The sequence below is a fragment of the Falco cherrug genome, chromosome 3, assembly GCF_023634085.1.
Source record: "Falco cherrug isolate bFalChe1 chromosome 3, bFalChe1.pri, whole genome shotgun sequence".
In the NCBI taxonomy this organism is placed as follows: Eukaryota; Metazoa; Chordata; class Aves; order Falconiformes; family Falconidae; genus Falco; species Falco cherrug.
Window position 1 is genome coordinate 84,594,575 of NC_073699.1, and position 18,899 is coordinate 84,613,473.

General features: G+C 43.0%; 1 protein-coding gene across 9 annotated transcripts in view; it reads right to left on the minus strand.

The window, feature by feature from the left end:
- Window positions 1-18,899, minus strand: part of CTNND2 (catenin delta 2) — a 680,681-nt gene that overhangs the window by 283,538 nt on the left and 378,244 nt on the right. For 6 of the 9 annotated variants that reach the window (XM_055705594.1, XM_055705593.1, XM_055705596.1 and 3 more), the window contains 2 exons: window positions 16,702-16,874; window positions 7,469-8,036 (listed from right to left, as the gene is read on the minus strand). In XM_055705594.1, coding sequence (XP_055561569.1) covers window positions 7,469-8,036; window positions 16,702-16,874 — 741 coding nt within the window. The remainder of the gene's footprint in view (window positions 1-7,468; window positions 8,037-16,701; window positions 16,875-18,899) is intronic. The other 3 variants (XM_055705599.1, XM_055705600.1, XM_055705601.1) reach the window with 1 other exon arrangement.

Genomic DNA, 18,899 nt, shown 5'->3' on the forward strand with positions numbered 1-18,899 from the left:
CGTGCCATAGCAACTGGAAGGGATGAAGTTTTCAACCACAGTAGAAATAAGTGCATATTATCACTTCTCTTAAATACCTGAAGACCATGAGGGACTGTCACCATTTATTGAGGGTTTAATGACAAACATTTCCAGGCCTTGCAACAGGGTTTTAGACCCTGAGGAAGCTACAGCTTCCACATGTGCCTTCTTTGCCCAGTAAATGATCAACACACACAGTCATCCCAATTTAGATCATATACCAACAAGCAAATCAGAAATGTGATTGAAGGGGACTTTCCTATTGCCCAATACTCCCTATACCATACAATAGCATTCTCTTCTACACTGAACAAGCAAGTTCAAGGCCAAAGACATTTGGGAGGACTCAGAATCATGCTCCCGGCCACTGAAAAGGACAAGTACATGAAGACACCATGCAGAGCTGAGGGCACAAGGCATGGTAACAGGCATGGACAACACTCAGCCTCACTAGCATGCCCTCAAGACCCAAAAGTTCATGAGGCCCTAGCCTCTCCCTGTAATTTCACTAAAAGTAACTAAAGTTACTAAAGTTACTAAAAGTAACGTTTAGTAAAGTTACTAAAAGTAACACAAATCTAGGTAAGCAAGACAAGGCTGTATGAACTGGGAATGCCAACACTGACTAATGTATTTCCATTGCTCCAAACAAAAGTTCCAAGAAGTTAGGTTCCCAAAACACTGCTCTTCATGCATTTCATTATCCAAGGAAAACTGATGGAAAAATTCCAGCTCCATGGATTAAACACCTTTCTGCTATGAACACTGACTCTTCTCTGCTAGCTTTTTGCCAGCTTTGGTTCCTTTTTGTGCTTCTTTTCATCAGGTATTTAAGCACAGATTTTCTAAACGCTGTTCTGATGCTGAAGAAATTCCTTCCAGTGGCTTGCATGCTTCCATTCAAATCCTCCCCTTTTAGGTACACTGCTAAAGTTCAGGACCAGAGGCCAGAAACTGCAGGCCAGGTTGTGGTTAGAAGCAACAGCACAGACTTCAGTACTGACCAGTCACCTTAAAGCCCAGAAACAGCCACTGCCACTCACATTTCCCACAGCCATTCAGTTGAAGTACTTGCAGCTTCATACCAATGGAATCTATTTTCAGCAATGTTGCAGACTGGTTTTCTGTGCCTTAGAGCTTGCTATTTTGCAATATTGTTTGACTTCACACCCCTCTGAAAGACCATTGGGAGGAGCAGTCAAATATCAAGAATAGGAAGCAAAGGGGAAGGTTATGGTCAGTATGAGAACAGGACCCGTGTTTAGATGTATTTGTAGCATTTGCTCACACAGTAAGTCAAAGCTCAAGTTCATTAGTTCAAAGACAGAGCCTACATGAGGCCTCCATATCTGGCAAATTAATGTCACGTACGCTAGATTTGAAAGATGTAGGAACAAAAATAATGGCAGTAAGACATTTCAAAGATACCCATCTTATTTCTTTTGCTTTACTGCTGTAGACTGTCCATTTTGGATACCTTCTCCAAATTGAAACTGAGCACTATTGTAAATGTTTCAGTTGTAACAATTAATAAGATCATTACTGGTGGAAGGAATAGGTAGAAGTAGAAGAAGCGACAAAGAAAAGCAAAGTGAACACTGAGTTTTGTATTTTTATCACCTCCAAGACCAACTTGAGCACTTTTAACCTCCAGGTTACAATGCAGAAACAAATAACTTTGTTTCTTTCAGACAAGAAAATAAAACAGAAGATTTTGAGACATGCAATAGTATTTCAGATACTTATCAGAGACTTATAACTTGTTCTCTTTCGGATACAATCTCAAAACAAACAGGAGTGGAAGGAGAAAAAAAAAATATCCTGGGACTGCACCGTCTGTCCCAGAACAAAAAAGGATTACCAATGTTCTCATATGTAAAAGGTCTGACAGCAGTTAAAAGAATTTCCTAGCTAATAAAAACAATACTTAGAAGAAATCTATAGAGAACCATTTTGGTTAAAATTAATGAAGTAATTTTGTTTTCCCTATAAAAGAAATAACTCACAAGATCCTGTAAAAACACAAGAAAAGTAGTTAAGGGAAACAAGTGAGTATCCTTTTTGTTATGATCGATCACATCTATAGTCCAAGTCCAACGTCAAAATATCCAAAGATTTTCCTTCCTTACCTGTCCAAACAAGTACAATGGCACATCACACCTAGACTGTTTTATTAGCTCAGCCCTGTGTCTCAGGTGGGGATTTTAAGGTACAGAGAAATTTTATTTCTGGGATGATTTAGATCCACTTTGGCTGTGGATTAACATGTTGATTGCACCTTCCTTATCTATAATGTCCTGCCCAAAACCTGAATGATGATGCATGTGGTAAGTCTTGCCTGCATTTGCAAATGGTGCAAATTTGGGTTTAATGTAGTCCAAAAAGAGTATTTTACTTGCATAGAGCTTAAATCCCCCAAAGAGGCTAATTTAAATTAGGTTAGCAGTAACACTGATTTTAATACTAACTCTGCTGAAAGTTTTTTCTCCCCCATGTAAAAGTTTGAAAGACGGGTTTGCATGCATGTCTGCTCACAAGCAGTAATGCAGCTATTCTAGCACACCTACATAGTGCAGTGTGATTTACCAGAGAATTGTAACACTTAACTAAATATTTTTTTGTAAAGATGACAATGAACTAGTAATAAAGAAATCTCAATCCATGCTAGTAGCAACATTTATCAGATATCCCATAAACAGCTACGTAAACTGATCTGCTCTATGCCCGTATGATTGCACACCAAAATGCTAAAACATGTCAACACTCATGATCAAACAGCAGTCCTGCCATAAATCTCATCAGGAAAGCAGAGTTCAACATGTCACATGCAATGAAAAGCATACAGAAGGAGAAAGGGCAAAGGAAGGTCCCCCGCAAAGAGGGAGAAGAGCGAGACAAGACAGATGAAGGAGCAGAAGGAACCAGTTAAGACCTTGATGAACTCTGAAATCTTTGCCCAATTAAGAGTGCAAAGCATATTTTATATAAACAAGTGCTATATTAGTATTAATACCACACATGCATACAAACAGTGCTGCCTCAGAAAGGACAAATTCCCTTTCGTTTTGATTTTACAAGGACCTGAAAGACGACTGTGTTTGCAAACATGAGGCTGAGCACTGAAGTTTTCAGCTGTGGCATCAGGGCTGTCTGAGGGATACTGCAGCTCCTGTTTCTGTGGAACATGCCACTACTGCATGAAGAATAGCTGCATAACATTCTTTCCACTTAATATTATACAAAGTGATGCACACCAACACTCATTATTTAAACCTAACCTTTTAGTACAGTTGATGGAGCATGATGCAGTCTTCAAATATATTTATTTTCTTTTCAGTTTTTTGTAATAATGCATAAAATGACCTGCCATTGTCTTACGTGTCCCTAGTCTTCCCTAAGCCTGATGAAGAGGCCGGAGTGGCTCTGCAACACCAGGGCTGCTACACCATCACATAACCTGAGGCACAAACTACATCAACACCACCATTTCACTGCCTCCTCTCCCTTTGCTCCTAAATCTGCCCGATTCTGGCCAGCAGGAGAGGCTTCAGAGGACCTTGAACAGTGGGCACCTGTGTGACTGACCTGCCTCCTGAAAAGCTTTTCCCATGTTTCTGCTGCTTGCTGTCTTACATACTCCTCATTCCAGGTGAAATGCACTGCTTTGGTGAGTTTGGCTCTCAGCAGCACTCCACAGCTCAACCCAGGTGCGGAAGCTGCAAGAAGGTAATTACAAACTGTGCTTTCTGGACTCAGACTGCTGCTTGGACAGTTGAGTATGCTTTAGAGCAGTGCGGATTGGAAAACTACTTCCAAAGCTGTCACTGCAGATCATAGCAATGAAGTAGCTAGACTAAGAATAAACACAGAAAGTGTACACTCACAAAAACCACTATATACACGTACACACACACACAGTTGGCAGTGGTAACAGTTCAAGTATAACTAGACTAAAACCAATTTCTGAAGACGTTTCTAAGGTTACTTGGTTAAAACTGAGTCACTGCATGCTGTTGCATGTCTTATTTAAAATTCAGGATGCAGTCTAAGAGTTGCCATTATTCTAATTTCAAGATGTTTCATAATCGAGTTCATGGGAAATTAATATAAATAATACCATCACTTCAATTAAGTCTAACACAGATTCAGTGTTGGGCAATCTAGGTTTGTATTGTACCTTTACAATTACAATTTCAAAGAAAAAAAAAATCATATCTGAAGGTCTTCTCTTTTAAACATCTAACCCTGGTACTGATGCCATTCAGTTTGTTTAGCACACTGACACCCAGTAGTATTCATGAATTAGCTCCATTACAAATTTCTAATGTCATGCAAAATAATTAAAACAAATGCATTATTTGTGTCCCTGGTAATTACTACAAATATATTTTTTTTTTCCCAGATATAAAAAAGGATTATTTTGAGTAACATCATCCCTGTGATGACACATACATACCAATTCAACTTCACATTAATCACAGTAGGCAGACCATCTATCAGTGCAATGTGACAACTATTCTCCACTCCTACTCCTCCTGTCTCTCTCTCTCAAAAAAAATCTTTGGATGTTCTGAAGAAGAAGCAAAAATCTCATTTATTGAACATTAGCTTTTCAACATACATCATAGCTTGCTCTCCTCAATGAGTTTGATTTCTAACAGAATGATTAGAAAACTTCTGCAATAATATAATATACTTGCAGCTCAAATACCAAACCTGTTCTGAGCAAAAAAAGCCTATAAAAAAAATAATTATGAGTATCCATAACATTTGATCCTGGCTAACTCTAAAGCAAACATTAGTTTTAAGCCTCTGTGTAGTCCATTGAATTTAGTGAATCCAGTGGAAGTCTAGAAGATTAGTCAGACTCTTACCAGGGCTAGCAAATGTGTAACTCCGGATCCTGTGGATGCCATTGAGGAATATGTTACAGAAAGGTAATGGAAAATAAAAGGTGGGAGTACACAATAGGAAACTTTGCAAAAGAATAGGTCATGTGATACAGCTCCTTTCAAGAACTACCTGAAAGGCATGTCAACACTGTGGAAGAAAAAAAAAAAGGCAATTTCCTAACATACTGTTGCTTTCATTTTGATTACTCTGTTTTTAAGTAGCAATACTATCTCTGCATGTCTGTCACCTAGTACTTCTTCAAGTTACAGGATTTTCCATTTATTATAAAATAAGACAGTGAGATTTTTTTTGCATATCTTAAGATCCCTAAGCAAATCCCTATGAGATACCATAACTGGGAAGCTCTTTACGTTTGTTCTGATTGGCACAACATTTGGAAAAGTTAGTATTGCTTTTCCAATTTTTACAAATGTAATAGCAAGTTTAAATGAACAATCACTATTCCCCTTCCATACTAAAATCAACACAAAAATACACCAGTCATTTCCTAAATGCATGTTTTTACGAGTTCTTCCTTCACCTGAACCATAAATCAGTGACAAGTAACTCCTCACAGTGTGTCCTGAAAAGAGGCAGTGAAGGAAGTACCTACATTATGCAAGACGCAGAAGAAGTCTTATCAAAAGCTTTTATTTAAAAGCAATCCAAGAAAATGAATGCCAGTTTTTTAACTTTTATTCAAATCAAAGTAGAAAACCCCATTAGAAATGCCTGTACAACCACTATTGGCTAACAAGTCCAAAAAAGTCCACATGCACATTGCAACTTGGGTCTAGTACAGGACAAACAGCTTCTCTAATGCTGTAGCACTTCAGAGTCATTGTAATAGGCCTTAAGCCCTACAGAACAAGCTTTGACTAAGCTATCAGCACAGGTTTAATGCTGCAATGCTATAAAAGATGCCTTCTTCAAAAACAAAAACCCCAGTAAAATACAAATTCCAATGCTAAAAGTACGTAAAGAGAGATATGGACTGTGCTTCCTAGAAACTTCCCGAAGCAAAGACTTCTATCCCAGAACAAAGGTAAAGAAAAATCAAGGAAATACTGGCAGTTCATACCCACAGGTGTCCAAGTTTTAGATTGAATTATCCTTCAATGCTGACAGTTCCCTCCATGCCTATTTAGGCCCAAGCAACTCTTGCTATAGGATTAAGTTGCAAAACTCCCAAAACCATGAAGTCTATGGCAATTCTAGGTTTCGACTTTACAAAGGCAGTATTTAATACCTGTGGCCAACAGTGCGTTGGACTTGAGTGGAGAGAAGCTGTACTAACATAATTGCTAATAAACCACTTTGTAATTTGAGAGTGAATATTTGACAATAGGATTGATACGTGTCCCTTGATCTCAATTTTAGCATCATTTAGTGATACCATCTCTTTATACATTCTGAACTTCAATAACAGTGTTACATAAACTAAAAAGGTTTTCAAATTCCCACCCTTTAAATAGGGGAAAAAACCCCAAACCATCAAAGAGTTCTTACGAGGAGATAAACTAGTACTGTATTTTTTTTATCAGTGAATTTAATCTGTATGTTTAGACACACTGGAATTATATAGGATGCCAAGAACTGATGGAGTAGAGGGGGAGGGGAGATGGGTGAGAGGAGAAAGGGGGATGAGGAGAGGTTTTAGCTCCAGTAAGAAACTTGTGTACCTGCCTGATAAACACAGCCAAACCTCTTTATGTATCCTATTTATCTTCAAATCTATTTATGTCACACAAGAGAACATATGAGCATAGCAGCTGTTACTATAGCAATGAAACTGGAAATTTTGAGAACACTAAAACCCACCCCTGAAGGATCCTCAGTTTAGCAGAGAGATGGTTTAGAGAACAGTGCACCCGTATCTCACTTCTAGGATCTGTTCAAAGTCTTCGGTTACAGAGGCATTAAATCAGCTGGAACAGCCGATTCCCCGAAGAGCACTCGGAGCCAAATAACCGCTACCTATTACTCGGCACAACTTGGTACACCGGGAGTTGCTGCTAAGTAACCTCAAACTTGTCAAATACCCCAGGAAGCGCCTGTAAATCCGGGGGAAAGCGATTCTCTGCAAAAGGCTCACAGTTTCTGATCGCGGCAGAGAAGGCATTCACCATAGTAACATACTCCCCCCCACCTCCCCGATCCGTGGGTAAGAGCAGGGAGCTCTGCGCCCAGCGCTGCCAGCCCCGCACCCTCCCGACACGGCGCGCACCTGCCCGGCACCGGGAGAAGTAACGCACTTTGCTGAAGAAGCAGGCGGGCGGCCCGCCGCTCCCACTCACCGGAACGGCAACCACGATCCCCCCAAACCGGCTCGGTCAAACGCCCCCCGCTCCTTCCCCTTGCCGGCCCGCAGCCCCGTCGCCCGGTCCCGGGAGGCGCGGCGGCTGGCGGGGCGCTGCCGCCCGGGGCCGGCGGGGCCGCGTTGCCCCTCCCTCGCCCCCCGCCACCTGTCCCCCTCCGCGGCCGCGGCGGCACCGCGCGTCCCCCCCCCCCTCCCCGCTGCCGCGGACCCTGGGCGCTGCCGACCGCGATTTACCTGCGAGGGAGCCGGGTCTCTGCAGGGTGGCGGTGGCGTACAGCTCCTGGGAGTGCTTGCTGTACTGATCGGCAGCGTGAACCAGCCGCTTGGTAGGCGACAGGGTGGCGTAAGTGCCGATGGTGGAGCTTAACTGGTGGATAGGAGAGGAGGAAATGTTAGACTGGACGGTGGGCGGGGAGGTCACTCGGATGGGGGACGGCGACAGTCCCGCCGAGGAGACGACGATGTTGATGGGCGAGCTGGTGCTGTAGGACTTGGCCAGGCGGCTGGGGGACTGCTTCGGGGAGGAGAGGCGCTGCGCGGTGGCGTAGGCGGCGCCCTCGGCGGCGGAGCCGGCCCGCGGCAGCTTGGTGGGGGAGCCGCCGGGCTGGGCGGGCAGCGGGGAGCTCACCCGCTGCGCCGGCAGCGTGGAGCTGGCGTAGTAGAGCGCGGCGGCGTGCTGGGGCTCGGGCAGGTGGAAGGCGCTGCCGTGGCTGGGCGCGAAGGGCTCCCGCGGCTGCGGGGCGGCGGGCGGCGGCGGCGGCTCCGGGCCGCCCGGGTGGGCGCCGCGGCCCCCCGGGCCCTGCTGCGGGAAGGAAAGGCAGAGGCGTCAGCGGGGGGGGGGGGGGGCGGCGGCGGCGGGGGTCGTCCGGCTCCCCCGGGCTGCTCGGGGCGGGGCGAGGGGGCTCGCTCGCCGCCCCCCCCCCCCCCAGCCGCACGCAGCCCCCTGTTTGACCTTAAACCAGGCCGGCACCCAGCGCCCGGGGGATTAAGGGACGCGTTAATCTGCTAAAGCATTTCCAGCCTTTGAGGGAAAACCGGCCGCCGGCTGCGGCCGAGCGGCGTCTGAACTCCTCCGCACGGCTGCGGCGGGCACACGCCGCCCCGGGGTCTCTGGCTCCGAAATGCGTTGGCGTACCTGCCCTTAACCAGGCGTAGGGCAGCCCGAGTTCGAGTAACTGGGTAAATACGCCTTCCCCCCGCCCGCGCCCGCACTGTCGTCCCGCGTACATCAGAAAGGAGCAGCTGAAGCCACCGGGAAGGGCTCCAGTCGGGGCTCGTCGCCCACAGAGGAGCAGCCCGGTGCCCGTACGAGGAGCGGCACCGCGCAGGACACCCCCCCACCCCCGCGGCGGCAGAACCGCGGCGCTCGCCTCAGCGCCGGCCGGGCCCGGGGCAGCCTCGCGCGGGCCGTGTCCCGCCGCCGGCAGGGCGGGCGGCCGCCTCGCGCCTCCGTAGGCGTTGCGAAGGGGCGGGAGGGCGCGGCGGGAGCTGCCGGCGCGGGGCTCCCCTGGGGCTCGGTGATTGCGGGACTGGGCCGGGGGCGGCCGACGCTCCTCGGCAGGTGCTGCCTGTTGGAGACTCCAGCGACGTGCCCGAGCCGCTTCTGGGGCAGCGGAGCGTGGAGCTCGCCCTGGGGCGCGGGCTGCCTCCCCGTTTTACCGAGGATCCCGGGCTCAGGAGATCTCGGTGAATCTGGTGATAACTGAATCCTCCGACACCTGCGCCCCGCGGTGAGCGAGAGCCCGGCGCGCCGCTGGAAGACGCGCTATCCTTTCGGATACGTTATATTATTTTTTTTTCCTGGTTATGCAGGAGATTTATTTGAAACCTGAGGGAGCGCTCCGGCTCCCGGGAGCTGGCGGTGCAGCTTGGTCCGTCTGACCAGTGCTTCGCCCAAATACACACACACACCCCTCAGCCACTGATTTCCTTAGCAAGAAAAGCCTTTAAAATGCGAATAATGAGTTTTGTGACCCGATTCAAAGCGGTGTGCTGAGTGCCAACAGCGGCGTTGTTTCACATTTAAATAGCGACGTGGGTTTTTAGTAGCCTCCTACATGAAAAAAAGAAGTAAACAAAAAGCACCATGTTCCCGGTGTGAAACGATTTACTTTCACTAGGATACCCAATAAAGGATTTGGTTGGGAACAAGATAAAACAACTAATCAGAGCAAAGAATAAATGAGGTTCAAAATGCATGAAATACACTTCTTCCTATGTTGGCCCATAGCAATTTTTCTGTCCTTTTTTTTTTTTTTTTTTACTTTTTGAGCTCTGCCCCTCAAATGCTTTGCATCTGAGGGAAGAATATGTGTTTTTCTAGGCATGGACAAGATGCAAGGCTCTGAAAGAGCTGCTCCTGGTGCTTTGCTCCCAGTTAGTAGCATGGAAGCTACCAGCACTCCCAGCATTCAGGTGTCTCCAGGGAGCACTGCCCGACCCAACCCTCTGTGGCTTCGGGAGGTTTTGTGCCTGAAGAGCAATGGCCTTATAGGTAAATGTAATGTAAACTGTTCCCTCCAGCTATTCTGCATGCTAGGTTCTGGGTGGACAAGAGGATAAGAGCTGTAAGTAGCTAGCTTGGTGTTGAGTTGGACTGTCCTGATAGCGACTGTGAGTTACAAACACCACGGCATCAAGTACAAGCCTTGAAATTTTCACAAACAGCCAAAATGTTCAAGGTCCTCATCTGAAAGACTCCTAACAAAAACCAGGAAGGCAAACTCTGGGAACATCAATGAACTTTTCAAAGCTACTTTCATGCTGAGCTACTTACCGTCTCTGCTTTAAACTGGAAAGAAGGGCTAATCTGCAACTGACTGTCCAATAATGCGTTTGAAGGGAGTAGAGTTTTCATTTTTCCGGGTTTAAACTGTATGGTAACACTTATAAAAGAAAAACAGGCTGGCAAGATTTAAGACAACATGGACAGAGCAAGTTTTGCACATGGTTGTTTGAACCAGCTATGTCATCAATTGATATTTGTTAATAAATTTTTCTTTTTGGACTGTCAAGTGGCATAATAGCATACTTTGTAATATTCAACATTGTTCCAAAATAGTCTTCTGTAATGTTACCAGTGTCTTCAGCAACACACTGCTAATGCACTGGTAACTTAGGCAGTTTGTCATTAATCATAAGGGTTTTAGGCAAGCACTGTCTTCATGTATACAAAATTTCGTTTTCTCATCTATTTCTACACTGGTTTATGTGTCAAGGATTTAGAGTAATTACTTTTAAGTAAACCAGTATTATCCCATATTCCTAATAAATCTCTATAAAGCTACAGGCATTCTGCAAGTACTAATTAAAAAAACAAGTAAGTCCCACTTCACAATTGGCTGTTATAGGGAAGAAGGTGTAGTGGTGGGACACAAGAATTAAATAATTAATAATGCAGCATACAGCACTTCTTAAAAAGCTAAGCATTTGCTCTGTGTGAAGGAGAGAACTTTTGGATGAACAGATTGCAATGAAAACATTAGCATGCCATATTTTCTAGGATGTGACTAATCTCAGACCTGTCTTAAATTTACTGTGAGGTTCTTAAGGTTTTTCAAAGAGCCAAGTATGCAATCACATTCTCCACTTAAGCTTTCAGAGGCAAAATGCATTTTAGTTTCCCCCTCTGTTTCTCCTGTCTGTTGTTTAAGAGAACCATACAGACATGTCACTGTTCATCCTCCAATGTGATGATATATTTCACACGGAAGAATGAAATACAACGGTATTTCCCCCTTATTTTATCATTTATCCATTATTGTTGTCAACCTGATAGTGAAACTGTGTTTAAACTAATAAATTGAGATCAAATTTTCTTCCCAGTTGTTATATCCTTCTGTATCTATCGATTTCGTAGATGTGAATAAAAGCTACAACCCTATAAATACCTGTTCTAAGACTAAGAGATTTAATTTTTTGGTATCCCAAAGAAAAGAAGACTGATTTGCTTATTTGGATTCAATAAATCAGTTCTGTTATATATCCTTTTTAACAGCAGAAATGTGTGAAAAAAACACGAGAACATTAATATAGTTATGAAAATACGTTTTTCTCATTTAATCTTTAATTCCTTACTGTATAGACAAAATGAGATCTGCACAATCTGCAGAGCTCTATACAGAAAATTACTGAGGGTGTCCAGTTAGGTTATGGTAGACTATAGAACAATGTAACTGTTGCTTGCTTGCTATAATTCATGCATTTAATGCACTACATTTCAGGACATCAGCATTTTTGGGGTGTTTTGTTTTGGTTTGTTTGTTGGTTGTTTTTTTTTTTTAATAATTCCATTTGAAAATTTAAATCAGAACTTTAACCGAAAAAGATTAAATATAAGACTGCAATACAAGATTTCTTTTTTATGAAGTGGAATTGTGAGGGGCAAATAACTATTGAATTATTTATTCTGCCAGATGTTTTTCATGGATAAGGAATTATAAAATCCTTGATGGCTAGAGAGCTTAAGCAAAACTTTGGGGTCAGCTGCTAATTACTGAAACATCAGCACACTGATTATTGGAGATTGCTCCAAGAGGGAAAAAACTCTGAGTAAGACCAGCAAAACCAGAATAGAAAACGCCTCAGAGAACAACAAGATGACCATTGTGAATATATTAGCAGGTGCAGTAGATCTATTTGACATATCTAAAATCCCTTCAAACTATTTTCTTTTTAGGAATGCCAAAACGTAACAGCAAAACCTGGTACGTTCTGTACATCTATGCTTCATAATTCACAGGTGCTAAGGAACTGACCTTCTGTCAGTGCAACTGCCTGAGCCTTAGAAACAGAACTAAGAACAGAAAAAGCTTCATAGTAATTTCCTGGGAATGAGATAATCATAGAATTTCCAGGAAATGGTGGAAAATTTGGATCATGATACCAGTTACCCTTAAGAAATGACAACTTCCCCTCAAGAACCTGTCTACTCCTCTGACAGATAATAGAAAAACTGAAAAGTCGTGATAAATTTGAGTAAATCTGCATGCCCATCTTAGGTCTGGATGAACTTGTATTCACAAGCGTTTTTAGTTTAGCATTAAATGCCAGCACCAGTTTTCTGTACATTTTGCTCTCTGGAACTTTCAGGGATCACTTGGCCCTTGAATTCTGAAACAGGGTCTCTGATGAGTATGATGCAGTACACTGTTGCCTGTAAGAAGACCCTTTCTCTTGATTCGAGTGAGGATTTTCCAATTGGATGCTGAAGTGGTGCAGAAGCCATCCCTCCAGGCTGCTTTGGCTTCTTGCATATTGGTGAGTGTTAGGCAGCAGGCTTGATCATCCTTACTAGGGTTTTTAAGAGACATGGGTGGTTAGGCAGCAGACTTGATCATCCTTGGCAGAGTTCTAGAGAGACACAGGTGGCCTTTTAAGGGTCCAGCTCTGTTTCACAATCTCAGTGATGCTCTGTGCTCTTTCAGTGACTGCAAGACTCGCCAGCCAATTGAGAGCTATTTTTTTTCTGTCAGCTCAAAAGACCATACGGCTTCACTCAAAGTATGACTCTGCTCTGGTTCTGATGCCTCTATCAATACTCTTCTACAGAGGGCAGAAGAGCATATGGAAAATGCTTAACAGTCTCCAGCCTTCAGGATGCAGACTTCAGTCCTTGGGGAGCACCTGTGGGTGGGTCTTTCTTCTGCAGGACTGCTTTGCTGTCATTTTTAAGTTCCTGACCTAACTAGGAAGATGCTGCCCTATGTTCAAATGCAATTATATAACAGATGCCAGACTATACGACTGGATCCCTCAAATGTGGCTTATTCCATCTCTTTCTCCTGATTTTATCACAAAGGTAATGGCTATACTGTGTTTGCAAAATCCAGCTCAATGCTATTAGGAAAACTTGTCAGCATACCTGACCCTAATCTAAATGGTCATATGTATAGATGAAGGTAGGTACCACCATCATAGTCTACATGTATGCACAGAATTGTGAGAGATCCTTTCACAGTGTTCAGAGATGGTCAGTCTCTGATTTTAAAGCAGCAATGAAAGCTGCAATCATTACCTATTGTAGCATCAAACCAGCATTATGCAGATCAGTTCCTCACTACCGTAGGTGTTATACTAGTGAATTGTTCTCTGTGAGTATCTTTGTAAGAGTAACGTGTCTTAAGATTTCATCTGCTTCCTTTAATGACAGAAAGATTCTCATGTTCATATTTGGAATCCAGTTTTAAAAACATCATCATCGGCCACGTCCTACCAGAAGTGAGGTAGGTTAGCCTATCACCCTTGTGGCACAGGTGACTGATGGTGAGAGGAGCCATGAGTTTAACTGAAAATGCCAGTATACAGTTTTTGCTTGACAACTGAATACTTTCTGGTACTCATTTGCTAATGTTCTAAATAGGGCTAGTGAGGTGTGGTGGTCTGATGAACGACAAACTCATGACTTGTTTATAGGAAAAAGGAGACAAGTTAGAAAATTAACTGTTAAAGGATTTTTAAAGACTTTTAAAAATTATTATTACCTTTATTTTCCATCTGCTTTTTATTTTTAAGGGTTTTCAAATTCTCTGCCAGCTTGTTCAGTCCAGAAACTTCAGGAGCATAGGGTAATACACAGCAGGGGTTTACCGCTGTTGCTACCTCAGCCTCTGAAAAGACTGCAGCATCACCAGAAGCTATAAAAGTCCTCATACAGAAATGTAAACTACTTTCACTTCCTTTCCGCTCCCCTTGCAAATAATTGACAGTACATGTGGAAACCACTATTAGTAGTACATGCTATGCATCTTATTCTTATGATAGCTACAATGTAAGCTGACCATTCTCAAGGTGACAGTAAACCAAATCAATCATTGTCAAAATAGAAGATTCACTTCTGAGCAACTATCTACAAAATCTGCTACTTTTTGTAGTAAGAGCCACTACTGACTCTTCACAACTAACCTTAATCAATTAATACAGGATATATCAGGATCTGGACACCAAGAAGCTGTTTTCAGTGAGGAAACAGAGTAATTCCCAGAGGAGCAGTTGTTACGAAGAAATCCTATTCCAGTAGCATTTAGAAGATAAAAGTTTCATGTTCTCAAGTACTCAAAGCAGTGGAAAAACTCTATGATCTATAATGAAGCCCTCCAAACTGACAAAAATGTTAGATTGCACTTCGCAGCACTATACAGGAAGCCCCAAGACTAATTAGTTTCTCTTTTTTATACAATTGCTTTTTCAGAAATTGCTCTTGCTGCCACAGCTGGCCTTGGGACTATTTACATGTTTTTTCCACCCATTTGGGCTATCATTCATGTTCAGAGACAGCTATATTCCTTGCACAGAAATACCAAAGAAAATTATCACAATCTGAGCATTTTTGACTCCTGAGGCTTATTTTAATTATAATAGGGATTGCAAAACAATTCTGAAGATTGACTTTTTTCTCCTTAATTGTGGGCTCAGCAATGGTCATATTCCAAACTTTTTAATTTTAAGTTTTGACTCTTCCTCTTCTTGCTTACCTCTTTTAAAACCTCCTTTATATGCATTTTATGGTATCAATTCATAGTTTACATGGTAATTTGTTAATATTTTCAAGATGTATTTTAATTGAACTGAAGCTGTCAAGCATCCTTTGCAGGATGGTGGTGTGAAAAATTATTATGTTCAATGAGTTCTTTCCTGCAGGAACATCTACCATACAATCTGGAGGCACATAGGAAGAAAACCTATCTTCTGCCCTCTCATACCAAGAGAAAAAAAAAAGGAGAGGAAAGGTTGGCTTACTAACTTACTAGTTACCTTTCTGAAGGTAACCAGTTCTCTGCAGTAGATGGGTAGATGGTTCATGAGAGCTCTTCAGATCTAAGCAATGGCTTTTCAGTGTGATCTCAATGAAAGAAATCTAATCATTATTTTTCCCCTTTCCATAAATTCATCATTTTCTGTCAATGAGTATGAAAAAAATTATATTGAATATCACTACATCTAATCCCTAGACAATTGCACACTTTCCCTTCCTGACTTTTTTTGTTGTTGTTCTTTCTCCTTCACCTCTCATTTCTTCTTTGTTTTTGTTTCTGTTGCTGTCATAACCTGTTCCTTTTCTTCCATCATATCACTTTTTCTAGCCTCCTTGAAGAATGCATCACACCCTTTCAGGCTAACACTGAGGGTATGATGCTCTTCACAAAGCGCAAATCTGCCCAGGCTTCAACTGCCTATTATAGCCTCCTTTTTCTTTCTAGAAATCTGGAACCCTGCTCTCCTGCTTGCTTCAATCCCAAAGAACATCAGGGAAGTCCTCTTTGGTAAACACAGAAAAACCCTGAGGACTTACCACTATGCAGGCTCATTTTAAAGCCTTTATAGAAGAAAAACTGATACCTATCCAATTTTAAATGAAATTTAACTGTGCTTTATTTCATTTTTCTGTCTTAGAGGATAGGGAGCTTTTCTGAGCAACCTGAGAGGACAGAATATTGTATGTCTCTCAGTATCCCACAGACTGTGCAATGACTATATAACACTTGAAATCTCTTAGCAATTTAAGGCTTTGAAATTTAAATACTGCTTAGTTCTACAGAATCCTGAATTACAAAGTGTCCCAGTGTCACGCTGAGATGGACTGCTTTGCTGGGGCAGTTAACATCTAAACAGAGAAAATAACCTGAGCTGACCAACAAAACCCAGTCAAGACTTTGATTATGTACAGAAGAGTGAACTCTTCTAGAAATTTTTGTCTAAACTGAAGCTTAAACATCCCAGTGAGAGGCTTTGATGTCACACTGAAAAGGACAGAAGGTGAGAGGGTTACGTGTCAGAGCCGGGAGGAATCATTTAGACAGGAAGACGGATTTACAAAGCTTTAAAGAGCATCTGAAACAATCTTTCAAAATGTTTGAAATGTACAGGTGGCTGTCTGATAAGTTGCTTGTCTTGCAATATAGGGGGAAAAAAAGGCCAAAAATTATTCTTACACTCTTACACTTGGGATTAGGCCATGGCACCAGGCGATGCATGGTATCCCAAGCAGGTTTTGCATCTGGTGTCAGTCTGACTTTGGTTTTGTTTGCTGGCACTTCACTGCTTTCAGTTATACCTGATGCCAACGAAGAGAGATTCTAAACCTTAGTTACAGTTCCTAGTCAGTGCACTTACAGAAATTTTCGTCCTTAAATGCCTAAGCATGTTGTCACCAAAATATATATACAAATGAGTAGTACAACTAGCATGTAAATCTCCTTTTTATGTCACCAAAATATATATACAAGTAAGTAACTACAACTAGCATGTACATCTCCTTTTTAATCAGGATTATTTTGTTACCGTGCAAGTCAACATACTTTAGATTTACAAAAATCAAGGTGGCAGCTCCCCTCTGCTGCAGATGCACTGAACGAGACAGAGAGTAAGGCAGACATTCACGTGCGGGCAGGCACCTAACAGGTCTGTTTCCTGGGAGCCACCCCACATGATTTCAAGTGTGAGAGACCCGTGCTGCTCAGAACACGTACCTGGCTGTAGCTCTGGATGGCACCTCTGGCCTGACTGCTGCGGGCTGGGAGCTGGGCAGCCGCTGTTTCGCCCAGGGCGAGGGTCTGGTTGCTGTGGTAGCTGGCTGAGTACTGGAAGGACCCTTCAGGTTTGGAATTGAGCTGGAGTGCACTCTGCGAAAGGAGGCTGGGTCCTGTGGGGACAGGATTTGAGGGCAGTCAGAAAGTCTCAGTGAAAGAGCATACCTGTATTATCTGTAGAGTGAGCCTTGAAATTATCAGATGTATGTGCTTTCAACTTTTCACAGTTTGGCTTTCCAGTAATAAAAATCACATACATTAAATTATTTCTTTAGCACTCAGTCATCATTATCATTGTATTCAAGCTACAGACTACATTGATTTCTTTGCAAAAAATGTATGGTTTTGACTGGTGAAGAATTTGTAAGCCTAAACAAAGCCAACCATACTATTTGATAAAATCTTGGTTTTCAGCTCAGAATACTTGATGAGTTTTCTTTTCTAAGGATAAGCCTTGTTTATTTCGCTTAATTATATCCAGTTGTTCTGCATGGTAAATGCTAACTTGTCCCTCCCTGGGCCCCCAGCACATTAGCTCTATTGATTACTGCCACTTTGTCCTGTACACACCATGATGTAATACTTCAGTGCGTGTAGGGATGGATGCCAGCCCTTAAAATATTAATAGCTTCTCTCATCATGTAGGACTCACCCTGAACTCAGTGAATCTTGGATGCCTGTTTTGTCAGCTGATCTTATCTTCCCCATCCCAGCACTCACCGTCAGGAAAGCAAAATGTGGGCAGCGAGCTTAAATTGGGGCTGGCAGACTGAAGTGCATATCAAGAGCATGAACAGTGACACTTTCCACAGTTACGAAGTTGTTCTTTGAAACCAAAACATGTTATAATATTAATTAGGTTCATGTACAAGTGATTTAGCTTATCATGTGTCCATAGCAAATTCCCCAATTTTTGACACAAGAGTAATTATCAGACAGGGACAGGCTCTTCCTACACTACATTGTCATGTGGTTTAGACATGACCTCCCATAACCACTTTTAATGGTGAACTCATTCTATCTCCACACACAAAGAGCTACATTAAAGAATGCCCACCTAATCCTTCCCTATGCCTTCATCAATTTTAGTCTCTTTTAATTTTCAGTAAACTAGCTTACTCTTCCATGGCGTCTGGGCCCAGCAAGCAAAATACAAGACTAGAGGGTTATGCTTTGGCCATTGAATGAATTACAAAGAAGTCTACCTTCAACCCAACAGCTATTATCTACAGCATATTCAGGAGCTTCATGGGGATGATAGGTTCCTCTTCTGGTTAGCACTAACAAGCTCATGAAAGCATAGAAGGTGACACAAGCCTTATGTGACGTGAAATGACTGCCTTGATTTTGCTCCCACAGAGCATGTGAAAAGTTCAGTTTTAAAAAGACTCACAATAGCAAAATTCCAATTTATTTCTTCAGAATAACTCCCAGTACATTCCTGATACAAAGGCCAAATGTTATGACCTTTAAGTCTTTGCTACGAGGATGTATAGCTGCTCCAAAAAAATTTCCACTTGAAAGTGTGCAAACAACCCCACCTCCAAATTAACATGGAGAATATTTTTTCCCCTAGCCTGTTTCTCAGAAATGGTAGAATCTTTATAACTGGTATTTTCCAAAAAACAACCTGAACTGTTCATATTACAAACAAACTTTGTAGGCTGTGGTCGTGGCTTAACCCTGGCCAGCTACTAAGCCCCACGCAGCCGCTCGCTCACTCCCCCCACAGTGGGATGGGGGAGAGGATTGGAAAAGTAAAAGTTAGAAAACTCATGGGTTGGGATAAAGACAGTTTAATAGGTAAAGCAAAAGCTGCACACGCAAGCAAAGCAAAGCAAGGAATTCATTCCCCACTTCCCATGGGCAGGCAGGTGTTCGGCCATCCCCAGGACAGCAGGGCTCCAGCACATGTAACGGTTACTCAGGAAGACGGCCATATGCCATATCCCGAATGTCACCTCCCTTCCTTCTTCTTCCCCCAGCTTATACATACTCAGCATGACATCGCATGGTATGCAATATCCCTTTGGATAGCTGGGGTCACCTGTCCCGGCTGTGTCCCCTCCCCATATCCCGTTCCCCTCCAGCCCTCTCGCTGGCAGGGCCCGAGGAACTGAAAAGTCCTTGATTTAGTA